At 42.4% G+C, this 15154-nt stretch overlaps 1 protein-coding gene across 2 annotated transcripts in view; it reads right to left on the reverse strand.

Annotated features, from left to right (window-relative positions):
* Positions 1–11938, reverse strand: part of LOC142832295 (uncharacterized) — a 57151-nt gene extending 45213 nt beyond the window's left edge. The window contains exon 1 of one of the 2 annotated variants that reach the window (XM_075942690.1): positions 11809–11938. In XM_075942690.1, the coding sequence (XP_075798805.1) occupies positions 11809–11811 (3 nt within the window). In that variant the 5' untranslated portion in view covers positions 11812–11938. The remainder of the gene's footprint in view (positions 1–11808) is intronic. The other variant, XM_075942691.1, reaches the window with a different exon arrangement.
* Between the last annotated feature and the right edge of the window lie 3216 nt (positions 11939–15154).

Here is a 15154-nt window from a genome sequence, read left to right on the forward strand (position 1 = left end):
CAAATGTCTTTTAGCAGATGTTGTTCCTTCCTCAGCCATCAAACAATTCAAAGACAACACAATAACATACAGTATCCAGACACTCTGTGTATTTTCCATCTTTATGTGGCCTTATTTTAAACTTTATTTCTTTTATTTTTATTTTTAAGTTTTGTTTTTTTGAGACTAGGTTTCTCTGTGTATCTTTGGCTGTCCAGGAATTCACTCCATAGACCAAACTGTCCTTGAACTCAGAGATCTGCCTGCCTCTGCCTCCCAAGTGCTGGGATTAAAGGTGTGTGCCACCATACCCAACTACTCTATTTCTTTTTATTTTAAGGAATTTATCATTTTCCTTTGTCTTCCAAGCCTGCATATATAATTAAACATACTGTAAACCATTTAGTTTTTCTTTGCCTTTGAATCTATCTTTATTCTACATCTCTTTTTCTTACAACACTTTAATTTGCTAGGCAATATGGCTAGGATTAAAGCCATGGCTTTGATGGCTGGATCCAGTCCATTCCTTAGCTTTCTGAGATTCCAGACTTATGGAGGCGGTACCAGTCGGAGACATGTTTATTGCCACAATTCTATGGCATTTCAAGGTCCCTGCCACCACCAAAAAGCATGCAGCCAGCTTCTCATCAACACCATTTCATGGCAGGACCTCTTAAAAGAGCTGCAAGGTTTTACACCTAAAGCTGAGCCAGGAAGTCTATTTTAAATGAGAGTGTTTGCCTTTAGCAAGTATGGCCCACCCGAGAAAGTGCTGCTATCAAGAAGCCATGTTTAACTCTATTCTTCTCTATCTAGAATAAATTCCCAAGCTCTCTCAGGCTTTATGTGGATGCAGTTGTCCACATGTTGGGTACCATTCATTGACTGAGGTTTTCTGTCCTGCCCAGCAGAGTTGCCATGGAGCCGCCAGAGGAAAAAAATGTGAGCCACCAGCTGGAACCTTGCTGGTAGGCCACAAGCCTCATGGTAAAATGTAAACTATTAAAATGCCTTAACCAAAGATATAAGAGCTAGCTAGCAATATGCTTAAGTCAGTAGCCAAGCAGTGATTTAAATAATATAGTTTCTGTGTGATTATTTCGGGCTTGAATGCCCAGGAATGAATTAACAGCCTCCTTCAGCAACAGATCACCAAGATCCAACTATTAAAACATCAAGCTCCAGTGACTGAAACTCATTATTTTGACTAAACTAATCAAAATACCCAGATAGAACTTATCAACATATTCCAGCTCATTCTAATACATACCTCTTTTTCCTCTTGAATAGTTACCAGGCTGCCTGCTACTGTTTCTGTCCAATTCAGATTCAGCTACCTATCTCTTTGCCTTGCTTAATAAGAATTTCTTGGCATGAACCCTAAAAAATACTTCACCCAACAAAAAGCAGGAAGTAGTTTGGAGAGAACTATGCCAAAATTCCCAAATATTGTTTATAAATGTTTATTTACATTTAAAGGGGGATATGATATAAATACTTTGCATTAGTATGGATCTTGGTTTACTGATACAAATTTAAGGTCAGCTTTGTTATGTATATATTTCTGCTCTTGATTAAGATATTGTGTTTGTGAAGCTCATTTAAAAAGGTAATGTATAACTAAGAAATACAGGTTAATAGATAATCATCTATAATAGTTAAGTTTGTAGTCATGTTAGTTAGGTTTTCTAGATATACAGAGATATATTTCAGATGGATAGTTATGCTTCAAACCTTTCAAAGACTTACAAAATATGGCACTTAAATTTTTTTTTTTTAAACTTAGGACTTTTCATGACAGTGAGACACATCTGCTCCTAGCAGCACCAAGCTACTTCAAGAGGATGATAGGCATCGAAAAAGATCCTTATGGAGTTGGTTAGCCATTTGGGCAAGAAACTGCTCTTGCCTGGACTGCTTGATGTTATGTTGTATGAACTGGACATGCAGGATCCACAGAAAAATGACTGCTGAAGTTGTCTAAAGGTGAAACAGTTCTTCAAGATTCCTTTTCATGAAAGAGTCTGACAGACATTCTGCAGGACACAAAAGAAAGTGACTGACAAACTGCCAAAGTAGGTGGAACTGTTTTTTTAAATTTCCTGCTTCATAAAAAATTCTGCCAGATATTATGGACCTGAAGATGGATGCCCCAACGTTGCAAAAAAAACTTTGGGTGACTATCCACACAGTGAGATGTCCCTGTCAATTCTAGAGTTTTGGAAGTTGCTTACCATGCTTCCTGTTTACTTAGGTTATATTAATTCCTTCTGGAGTCTTTGATGGAGTTGAAGAATAGATGATTATAATTATAGTTTTCCTTAGTTATGATAAAAGATAAAGTAGATATAAATATTGTGACTGTAATTCTTGCTTGATACCTGTTTTGTTATATGTAATTTAACTATGTTAAAGTTAAAACCTTCCTTTTTATTTAGACAGAAAAGGAGAGAGGTGATGTGGGGTTCCCCTCTGTATGCTGTGAATACCACTGGTTAATAAAGAAGTTGCTTTCCGCCTATTGCAGCACAGAATAGGGCAAGGCAGGAGTTCCAAGCAGACAGAAGAGGAAAGAGTAGCTGGAGTCAGAGAGAAACCATGTAGCTGCTGCAAGAGACAGACACTGGACAAAACCTTACTAGTAGGCCTCAACCATATGGCAATACACAGATTAATAGATATAACAGCTAGCCAAAAAGAAGCATGAGCTAATAGGCCAAGCAGGGTTATAATATTACAGTTTCTATTTGATTATTTCGGGTCTGGGAAGCTAGGAAATGAATGAACAGCCTCAGCCTACAGGGAAGGAAACTATACATTCAGCAATGGAAAAAATCTACCAAGCAGATGTTTCAATTCTTAGCATGTATTCCCCAAACAAAGGGGTGCCTTCATTAGTTAAAAATAAAAAAAAAACACTACTACAGCTCACAAACTGATAGTGGGAGATATTGATACTCCATTCTCCCCCATAGAAAGGTAACCTAGACAAAAACTAAACAGAGCTAACAGATATTATAAAACAAATGGAGCTAACAGAGGGACTTAACGAATATTTACAGACCATTTCACACAAACACAAAAGAAGAGACCTCAGCACCTCATGGAACTTTATCCAAGATTGGCTACAAATTCGGATACAAAGCAAGTCTCAACAAATACAAGAAAACTGAAATAACTGCTGCATCCTATCAGACCATCACAGATTAAAGTTGGATATCAATAACAGTAGAAACATTAGAATGCTTATAAACTTGTGGAACCTCGACACCTCTCTACAAAATAAATAAGGGAACAAGATAGAAATAAAGTAAGAAATTAAAGACTTTGGGGGCTGGAGAGATGACTCAGAGGTTAAGAGCATTGCCTGCTCTTCCAAAGGTCCTGAGTTCAATTCCCAGCAACCACATGGTGGCTCACAACCATCTGTAATGGGGTCTGTAATGCCCTCTTCTGGCCTGCAGGCATACACAAAGACAGAATATTGTATACATAATAAATAAATAAATATTTAAAAAAAAAGAAATTAAAGACTTTCTAGAAATAACCATATTGCAGATAAAATGTTTGGTCAAGAAATCAGTCCATGGTTCTCTCAATTAGCCATATTAAATTTCACAGGAAAAGGGCAGAATACAGCAAAATAATGCACCAAAATATTACACAAACCTGTCTTAGTGACTGTTATATTGCTGTGAAGAAGCACTATGACCAAGGCAATTCTTATAATGGAAGGCATTAAATTTTGGGATGGCTTACAGTGGCAGAGGGTTAGTCCATTATCACCTTGAAAGGAAGCCTCAGTGGGCATGCATGGGGCTGAGTGCTACATCCTGATGTGCAGGACGGCAGAAAGAAAACACTTGCCTTCCACTTGTATTGTGAAATCTCAAGCCCAACTACAGCAACAGAGCTATACAAACAAGACATACCTACTTGCACAAGGGCATCCCTCCTAATATTACACCATTAGTTCCACTCACTGGACACCAAAAATTTGGTGACAGGAGCCTAAGGGTGTTGAGCAAATATTAAACCTGACAGGAACACAAGCTAAAGAAGAAAGATCTTTAAAGGAAAAGAATTAAAGTCCATTGAGGGAGGAAGGGAGGGAGGGTTGGAAGGAGGAAGAGAGAGAGAGAGAGAGAGAGAGAGAGAGAGAGAGAGAGAGAGAGAGAGAGAAGGATTTCTTCCCAATGGGGGAGAGAGCCAACTTCTCTGGCTAGTTAAAGGATTCCTTACTAAAATATTTCATGCCCCATCTAAGAAGAGCTTAAACAATGCAAAGCCTCCAAACTCAAGTTTATATCTCTTCTTTCTCTGAGTGCATGACATTATCCCTGTTTCCCTCCCTACCCAGTTCCCTCAGAGAACCTGGGAAACCTTGATCAGGTCTAGTAGAGGCAATGAAGTCCATCTCTTGGCGAGGTTAAGTGTGACTGCTGCACATGATGCCACCCTGGAGCTGCATTCTAACTGGTTAGAAGTGCCTCACAAGATTACTGCAGATCTAAATTTGACTATTTGAATAAGATAAAATCTGAAAGTCTTCAATTACAGCCAAAATGGAAAGTCAGAAACCTGTGTGATCACAGCAGAGACCATAATCAATGGGGATAAAATGGGGCCAAGTGACAACTTGTGTTTGGGTACTGGGAAGAATGTGAAAGACCTGGATGACAACACTCGGGCTTCCACAGTACAGTCTGTGTGGTAGGACACATGGATGGACTCTACTCTCTCTACTCGAGGCCACGGATTTCTGTCCTCTATTCCTTAGTTGTGTAGGGCCCACCAGCCATGGCCATAGGTCACATCTCCTCCTATATCATGCTTACCTCACAAAAGCGTCTTTTTAAAGTGAAGGGTGTGACAGTGCACACTGAACCTTGGAGAAGTGTAGATCTCACTTGGACATGTATAAGATGGAGGGCTAGAATGCCTTGGCAGTGAGCTGGGCTAACTTTGAGTGATAAACAATCTTGTGGTTTGCTGCCTTCTTGGCTATGACGTCAACAGTATATTACAACAATACAGAATTTAAACTATCGTTTCAGGAACAATTCAATAAAATGCCTAACAATTTATTCTACTACAACCAGAAAACTGATGACAAAAGGTCATCATGAAAGACAAAATGAACAACATAAGATTGAATAAATGGTGCACACAGTGACAGTGATGCTGACTGACTTCAAAACTCAGCATACAACTGCAATGAAGACTGCACTACCTGAGAAAAAGCAAAGATCATCACAACATGAGAGGAAACTTCAAATAAAACTGAGTCACAAGATAGACAAAAAAAAAGCACCAAAACTAAAACATTCAGCAAAATAGCTAGCTCTGTTGTAGCTCAACCATTGACCAAAATAGAACTCTTTCAGAATATGGCCGGGAGGGCCATAGGAAGCAAAGCATTTACAGGTCACTTCCTACCAAGTCATCAAGTTAGCACTGCAGAGCTCCCTTGGGGCGAAAGGGGAACAATAGTTTTTCACAGCAATACTTATCTCTGACGCACTTTCCTTTGGATTAAACAACTAACTCTACTCCAAATTGGAAAGGAAAGAAAAAGAAAGAAAGACGGAAAGCAAAGAAATTTATAACAAGAATGTGGATACAGGGTCTGTTACATCAGTCCCCTAGCAGGATGACGGAGGTCTGTCTCTGTGGTGTGGACTTTGCGGCAGGCCTGCTCAGGCAGTGCTAACACAGCATCCAGATTGAAGACTGTTGGGAACAGTTTATTGTGCACACTGCCTGCCTCTGAGAATATGTAATCTTAAGAGTAGGCCATTCAACACACATCTGCAGTGACTCCCCTGGGGCTGAAGTGCTGGATGATGCATGAGTCCTAACAGCTGTCCGGTGCCTCTGACACAGACACCCCTGGGATCTCCACACAGATGCAGAGGTGACAACCGCACATGCTCACTTCCTCCTGCCGTGTTGTATAGACGTGGGAGAGGTGTAATGGGGCTTGACCGATTGCCTTCCATCTCACAGACCCCATGCTCACCTCCTCCTGCCGTGTTGTATAGACGTGGGAGAGGTGTAATGGGGCTTGACTGATTGCCTTCCATCTCACAGACCCCACTCTGCAGTCCTGAGAGTCACTGCAGAGCAGCAACAGCATGCCGCGCTGTCTAACAGCCGCACTTCCTGTCCCGCGGAGGACTATGCCGGTATGCCACTCCAGGACATCTCTTGCCTGGCAGGGGAAGGAATACCCTGCTCCTTTCCCCAGCCCTGCTGTGCTCCTAGACCTGCTTCTTTGGCATCCGGGAACAGAAAGTAGTGAGTGGTAGAAAGAAGTGTTTGTAAACTTTGTTTAACATGTATGGGCGCTTTGCCTACATATATGTTTATCTTTCATATCTGTGAAGTGCCCTCGGAGATCAGAAGATCCCCTGAGACTGGAATTGCAGGTAGCTGATGTCTGCCATGTGGGTGCTGGGAATTGAACCCAAATCCTCTGGAAGAACAGCCAGTGCTTTTAACTGTGGAGCCATCTCTCCAGCCCAGGCAGAATTAAGCTTTCAAAACAGCCTGCAATGAATGGTTTTGACCCAATTTTGAGTCCTAAGTTGCTCCTGGGAATAAAAATACAGTAGCGCTTTCTGAATAAAGAGCTGGAGAGATGGTTCACCATGTTAAGATCTGTCTGTTCTTGTAGAGGACCAAATTTCAATTCATTGTATCTACATACCCACTTAAAACGACTTGAATCTGCAGTCCCAGACGACCTGACACCCTCTTTTAGATTCTTCAGGGCACTGAATGCATGTGGTGCACACACATACAATATATGAATAATACCCATACACATAAATAAAATTTAATATCTTAAGAACAGAAACACAGGATCTTCTAGACCCATGGTGCAGGAACACACATAAAACTCACCACAAGGCCAGCCTGTCTCACTTTAAAAATACTTTGTTCCTGTGTTTCTGTGAGGGAGGGGGCATTGCACACCATGGTGCTTGTGGGGCTCAAAAGACAACTTTGTGGAGTCTCTCCTTACAGCTTTTCCACGGGCTTTGGAGACTGAGTTCAGGTTATCATGTGCTCCATATGCCCGCAAACACCTTTGCTCACTCAGTCATCTCCTCGGCCCAAGGTATCAAATCAAATGCAGCCTTGATTCTTCGTTCTTTGGTTACGTTGTTGAGACAGTATTACACTGTGTATTCTTGCTAGAATGAGACTTATCATTAGACCATGGCCAGAACTCAGAGGAATCTGTCTAACTCTGCCTCCAGAACACTGGGATTAAAAGGATGCTGTTAACATCATTAGCTATAAAGAAAAGAATTTACAGGATGCACTTGGCATTTTGGTATCCTTAACAACAAGTGGCCAAAAGTAAAACCTGATAGAGACGGTAGTGTCAAGATGCTGGTACCCACTGCCTTGTTATTTTAGTGTCATGAGAAGCTATTTCAAGGTCAGAATCAGGAAGATGAGAGGATTAGGTTTGTGTTTGTAAGGCTATGATGCTATAGAATAGATTAGGAGTTGGGGAGTGTCAAAGTAAAGGCAGCCTCTGGGTAAGACAGATTTAGTATACTATTGATGTGAGAAAAAAAAATCCATTGGGACTGAACTTGGCCTGTAACTGCAGAGGTGACCGACTAGGCAGATTAAGGGTAATAAAGGTGTGAGGGCTGAGTACAGTCAGGAACTTAAAATGTATGAAAAGGTGGTTAAAGGATGATAGGCTTGATGGCCTCAGATTTGATCTTCCTACCCAGCTTCCTGACGGCTGAGAATTCTGACTTTTTTGATCCCAAGGACACACATACTGGAAATAAAGAACCAACTCATGTAAGCTGTTATCTGGGATCCCCTCACCATACAAACTGGAAAACAAATAATTATCATTTTAAAAATTAAAAGGTATCCACAGTCTCATAAACAAAGTCATTCATTCCCTCCAACTTGGCAAGGAGTCAGCTTCATTCCCCACCCCCAGGGCCGCGATGAAGGGTCCATGCCATGCTCACCCACCCCACCTTACAGCTTAGCTTGTTCACCATGTGTCTCACTCAAGTCACTCAGCTCCTGTCATGAGGACGGAAGCCCACCAAAATCCAGTTCGTCACTAACTATAGCAGTGGTAGTATGGGGCTGACCATGGCGATTTAAGAGCACGGTCTAGTTGTATTCCCATGACCTACACCCCCAGCACCCTAGCTTCCATGCAACAGTTACCCTGAAACCCACACCACATAAAGGCACAACAACGAGAATCAAAGACCTTTTCCCCTTATGAACATAGATACAAAAGTTGTCAATAAACCACTCAACAACCAAATCCAAGAACGTCAACAAGATCATCTACCCATGATCAAGTAGTCTTTATTCAAGACATTCAGGGATGGGTCAAGATACAAAAATCAGGAAATGTAATCCACCATATAAACAATCAGAAAGAAAAAAATTACATTATCACATTAGATGGAGAAAAGGCCTTTGACAAACTCCAACACCCCTCCATGACAAAAGTTTTGCAGATACAAGGGATACAAGGAACATACCTAATCAGAATAAAGCAATTTCCAACAAGCCTATAGCCACTATCAAATTAAATGGAGAATAACTCAATGTTATTTGTTTAAAATCAGGAAGAAAACAAGGTCGTCTACTCTCACCATGTCTACTCAATATAGAACTGGAAGTCTTAGAGCAATAAAACAATTGAAAGAGATCAAAAGGATAAAATTGGAAAGGAAGAAGTTGAAGTATTTTTATTTGCAGATGATGTGATAGGATATATAAGAGATCCTAGAAATTACCCCCAGAATGCCTATGGCTGAAAAACACTCTGAACAAAGTAGTTTAGATACATAATTAACTTGCAAAATCAGTAACTCTCCTACAAACAAATAGAAAAGGGGCTGAGAAAGAAAGCACAGAAACAATGCTTTTCAAAATAGCCTCAAATTATACAAAATATCTCACAGTAACTCTAACCGAGCAAGTAGAAGACTTCTTATGATAAAAACTACAAGTCTCTGAAGAAAGAAACCGAAGAAGATATGAAAAGATAGAAAGATCTCCAACATTCACGGATCAATAGGATGAACATAGTAAAATTGGCAATTCTACCAAAAGCAACCTACAGATTCAATGCAATCCCCATCAAAAGCCCAAAACAGTTCTTTACAACTTTGAAAGGAAAACTCCCAACTTCCAACGAAAAAACAGAAAACCATGGATAGCTAAAGCAATTCTGAAGAATAAAAGAACTGCTGGAAGTCTCCCCATTCCAGACAGCATGTGTGCTACAGATGCATGGCAATAGAAACCACACAGTATCGGCATAAAAACAGACACCTCAGTCAATGGAATAAAACTGGGGAGCCAGACATGAATTCACACTCCTATGGATATCTGGTTTTTATAAAGAAGCCAGAAATACACACTGGAAAACAGACAGCATCTTCAACAAATGGTGCTGGTCAAACTGGATGTCTGCGTGTAGAAGAATGCAAACAGATCTATACTCATCATCCTGCACAGAACTCACGTCTACGATCATAAGAGACTGTATGACCCTGCATTGTGTAAGATGTCAGCTGCTGAGTACTGTATGCCAACACACAAGCCACAGCCAAATGCTCAGCGTCTCAATCCTCTCACCTGACTAAACTGAGACAACCAGGTCTCTATAGATCAACATGAGAGAGTCACCCAATCAGAAATTTCAGTGGCTCAAGGTAACCTCCCCAAATTATGCACCCACAGATTTGGTTTTCCTTCATGCACAGGCTATGAGTTAATGCGAACTGAAAAAATAGACAGAAAGGTGCTCACTCTGACCAATCAGATCCTGTTTTAAAACAGAGACACCTACAGGTCAAAGAACTAAACAACCTCTAATCTAGCCATGGCCTAGCCTAGTTTCCCCTGTAGTGTACACAATAAACCATTCTTTCTATTCCGGTCTCAATGGAGAAGCTGTGTTCCACACAAATACCTTTCCTATCACTGCAGTGGACAGCCCACTCTGTGACTCCAATGGGGAGTTTTAGACGCGTATGGTGCTACAAACCTTTCATCAAGAATCGAAGAGGTTGAATCAGGAGAACAGCAATGTCAATGCCCTGTGGGCCTCAACCCTGGGATCGAGGCAGAGAAAGGCAACGTAGCAAACTTTGTCTTAAAATATTGTTCTGAAAGCTTGAAGGTGCAGCTGTTCTGGAAATAGGCCATCACAGTGAGAAATCATGCCACACATGGAAAGATTGAGAAAAATTCCTTCAGTAATTACAAGTCTCCAGCTCGACCAAATAAAGAGAGGATCTGTCTAGGAAAAGATGTGCCAACTCATATATACCACAGGCTGACACATTCTGCACGTGCTGCGACCTGGAGAAATGCTGCTGACTGCCCCTGCCAGCATGGCCTGCTCCAGTTTGCTTCCCTATACAACTCAGGATCACCTGCCCAGGGTGGCACCAACCACAGTGGGATGGGCCCTATTATTATATCAACCACTATCAAGAAAATACCCTATAAACCTATAGGTCAGTCTGACTCTAGCTTGTGGCAAGCTGACCAAATCTACCCAGCATAACTACTGAGTCATCTCCCAAACCCCAAACAGATTTTTAAGCAAACCTCAGCTCTCTTGACACCGGCTTTTCAGCGTGTACTTGTGCACACACACACAAAGTTTTGGAAATCTGTCAAGTTTACAACTGGAGTAATGGCTCAGCAGGTACCAGCACTGTTGCTCTTGTAGAAGTCCTGGGTTTGGTGCCCAGCACTAACATGGTGCACACAATCATCCCTAGATGCTGCTGCAGGGGATCTGATGCCTCCTGCTGTCTTCTGTGGACACCAAACACACACGAGGTCAACATACATACATGCAAGCAAATCACTCATACACATGAAATAAAATAATATAGAAAAATTGAAAACACATGCTCTCATATCTCTTATAGGTCATCACAGATAAACAAGTCAGAAATGCAGAGAAATGTGAGAAATATCTATAACCAAAACTATACCTATGTAATTAAAGAAATCAAGAAACTTGATCAGAGAGAAATTCCATGATTGTAAACAGGAAACCTAAATATTATTTCAGCACAGAATCTGAGCTATAGATTCAGCAACACTCCAATAAAGTCTAACAATCTTCCTACCAACAACAGAAAAAGTCATCATGAGTGAAACACTGGTCAACACAAGACGGAGTAATAGCACACAGTGACAGCATCTGACTTTAAAACTTCCCGTGCAACTGCAATGAAGATTGTTCTGTCTGGGAAAGAATAAACAACTCAGCGGAACATAAGAGAAAATTTAGAAACAAAATAACAATTAAAACAGTGTCGATTTGAACACAAGAGGCCAGGAAACCCAGTAAGTCTGGCCTTACTGACACACATGACTGGTCCACCCTGGCATCTCCATGCAAATGTGTTAATGGCACAGACTTTACGCCCTGCACAGAATTAACTGCAGTCGGATCCTACACCTCAGTGTTCAGTGCCAAGTGCAGAACTTCTAGAAGACATTAGAGAAAGTAGCTCTGTCATTTAGCAAATCATCTGCTTTTCAAGGCGATGATGAAAGTGGTGCAGACGCGCACGCTGCATGGTGCCGTCACAATAAGGAACTAGACACACAGTACCCCATCGTGTTAGATGCAGCCGTAGCCGCATCCCGCAGATGGAAGTTATTTGTTGCAGGGACCTCAAGGACCTCAGGGGCGCAGAATCCGGCCGCCCGTTCCCACAGCGCCGAGAGGACCTCACACCGGCTCCCGCGACTCTACCCCGCTTGGGGTCGGCGGCCCTCGCTCACCATGGCGGGTTCCGAGCTCGCCCGGCTCTCCCCGCTCTCCCCACAGCTCCGGACCGCGGGTCACAGCGCGGCACAAAGAACACAGGAGTCTCCCTCAGTCCCGGAGTCCAGAGCTGCAGTCTCCTGTATGTGGACCGGAAATGCCCTCCCCTATTCTGACTAGCAGTCCGCTTAGGAGTTCTGATTGGCTAATGTGATCTGAGTGACAGGAGCAACTGCCTTACAGAGTGTTGTGTAGGAACTCTGCACAGTGGTTCCCAGCCCTGGCTGCCACTCCGGGCACAGAATTGTCACAGACCTGCCGAGACTGGCGATGCAGCAGAACTTGGGCCTGGACTGCAAAGTCTTCTCTGAACTATTCCTCTACTCAGTAGTCACTTCTTCCTCCTCCTGGGCACAGAGTGTTAGGACTCAAACCTCGTTTAAAAGGCTAAAGTGTATGTTTACAGTATAAACGCAGACGCTGGGTGCCATGTTCTCCTTGCCTTCTTCAGTTCTTACTTGGTTACAGAGTATGTCTGTCATACTCCCCTCTCCCCTGAAGTTCTCCAATCCAGTAGCTGAGCTGCTCTACCCTATATAATCTACCCAATCTGATAACCCGGTTTGTTTTTGTTTTTCATCTACCCTTTACCTTCCTGGCCTCTCGGTCTGTCTCTCCCCCCATTCCCTTCCTCCTCCGCTCATGTGGTTCAGGCTCATGTCCACTCTGGCCTCTCTCAGATGTCCCTGCCTCTCCCGACATCTTCCCCTTATCAAAAACAAACTTTCTCCTCTACCAGACCTAGGAGCAGTCAGGTCCTTTGCTGTTTTAGTTTTGCTTTTGTTTTTTGTTTTGCTTTCATTCTGGTGGCTAAACTTGGGACCAGTCTTGTCCTTTTTATTTTCTTTTTTTCTCCCATTCACAGAATCTAGCATAACTCATTACTTCACCAACACTGAAGTGGTCCCCCTGTCTGACTGCTGAAATGACGCCCAGTCCATCCGGGTCAAATTTAAACCACCTTATAAAATTCACCACCCATCAGCAATTTCAATTAGGCTCACAGAACTGCTCCTGCTTCCTGCTACACGTTGTTATGCAAACAAGGACACTCTCCCAGGTGTCTGTGGTGGCAATGGTGTATCATGCCATCACTGGGTACGTGGAGACAGGACATCAAAAGTTTAAACCAGCTCAATCTATGACACAAAAAACCAAGGGTTGGGGTACTGAAGATAAGGTGCCAGGGAGGTGCCAGTCAGTCATACATAAGCTGATAGCTCATGCTAAGAAAGTTTATTAAAAAGTACACATTTGATGCACCATTTGTAGGGGCAGAACAGGGCCATCAGCAGAAAACTAATTAAGACATATTGTTAGAGGGACACGGGGCACCTCAGGCAGAGCTCACAGTAGGAATGACACATAACAGCCTGCTTCCTGTGTCTCCTTCAAGATGCTCACTCAAGCACGGGACCAGACCTTGGCAAGTCAGCGCTTGGAGAAACACAGAGAACTAGGGTTCCCTTGGAGCTTTCATCAGGGCATCTGAGAGAGCCTTAGATTGGCCTGGCTCCCAAAACGCCCAACTCAAACCTAAGTAAAATCACATACAAAAATGGAAACAAAGGGATGGATGCATGGAAAGAAAGGCTTTGAAAGACTAGCCGAGGCTGGGTGTAAAATTGACATAATAGGAAATAAGAAAACATATTAACACCAAAAGTTAATATTAAAAACCATAATTGATTCTTCCTTAAGCTACTTTTATAAGAAGACAGATTCAAATTGCTAATTTTTCACATGAATTTAGAGCTGGGAGTGGTGGTGCAGTCCTGCAGTCCCACCAGATGGAAGGCTGAGGCAGGAGCATCACAGGTTCTACAGATTGAGTTGACAAAATCATGGGCAACATAACCAGACCCAGCCTCAAAATAACATTTTGTTAAAACCTCAGTGGACAGATGCTTGCCAAGCATAGGAGAGCTCTAGAATGAGTATTCTACCCCCAAAATAAAACAGAGCAGCTACAACCAATATACTGAAACAGATGAGCTAGAAGGGAGGACTGTGGCAGGAGCCAGCCAGTTGGCTCAGCAAGCACAGGCTCTTGCAATCAAGTCTGACGGCCTGAGATCAACCCAACTTGGCCTCTGACCTTCACGCATGTGCTGTGGCATGTGTGTCCACACAAATCTAAAAGGCTCAAATTTAGAATTTGTGAAAAGAAAACTGAAAACAGAAAAAACAAAAATCACCAAAACTTAAAAACTCAAAAAAAAAAAAAAAGCTAGCTATATGGTTTTTAAACAATTGACCAAAATAGAACTCCTTCAGAACACTGCCTGAGTAAATGTCTGGACTGGCAAGCCAATCCTACCCCCAAGCCCTTGGTAGCACTATGGCAGCCTGCAGAGTGAAAAGATAAGCTCCCAAAAATCCTAGAGAGAAAGAGAAGAACTGTGGTACTTATAACCTTTGTTCAGACCATCCGAGCAACTCTGACCACCTTCATGGGAGCGGATGAATAGTTTCTCAGCCACTAGTCGGATTTGCTATGAAACTGAGAAATGACAGAAGAAAAAAAATACTGCCAGGTTCACAGTCAGCCATGCATCAGACTAGCTGTGAAAAATATGCTATGATTTTCATTTTTCCAAAAAGAAGGTTTGATTAAAAGTATGCACCAGAAATTGTAGTGGTACATTATTTGTATTTTGATAAATAAATCCTGCCTGAAGACCAGAGGCAAAGCTAAAGCCACTAGAGGTCAGGCAATGGTGACACACCTTTAATCCCAGGATCTGAGAGATGGAGTCAGAAGAATCTCTCTGAGTTCAAGACCACCCTGGACTACACAAGATCAATGCAGAAGCAGATCCAGGTGGTGGTGGCCTGCACCTTTAATCCCAGCGCCAGAGAGAATATAAAATGAGAGGAGAGAGAGGCTGTCTGTTTAGTCTGCAGTCACTCAGCCTTGGTAAAAAGTAAGACTTCTCTAGTGGCTTGGCTGCTTTACTTTTCTGGTTTTCGTATTGAACCCCAATTTCTTTCTCTAGGCTTTTATTATTCATGCTACAAAAAAAATCTGCAATCTCTTGAACAATTATTCTGTAGAAAAGGCCCATCAAAGCCTAGCCAGTTTGGTTGTTCACCTTCCTAGACATGGACGGAGGGGGGCGGACCTTGGACTTTCCACAGGGCAGGGAACCCTGACTGCTCTATGGACTGGAGAGGGAGGGGGAGAGAAGTTTGGGGGAGGGGGAGAAGGGTGGGAGGAGGGGGAGGGAAATGGGAGGCTGGGAGGAAGCGGATACTTTTTTTTCCTTTTCTCAATTAAAAAAAAGAAAAGAAAAGGCCCAT

Source organism: Microtus pennsylvanicus, chromosome 12 (genome assembly GCF_037038515.1).
Source record: "Microtus pennsylvanicus isolate mMicPen1 chromosome 12, mMicPen1.hap1, whole genome shotgun sequence".
NCBI lineage: Eukaryota > Metazoa > Chordata > Mammalia > Rodentia > Cricetidae > Microtus > Microtus pennsylvanicus.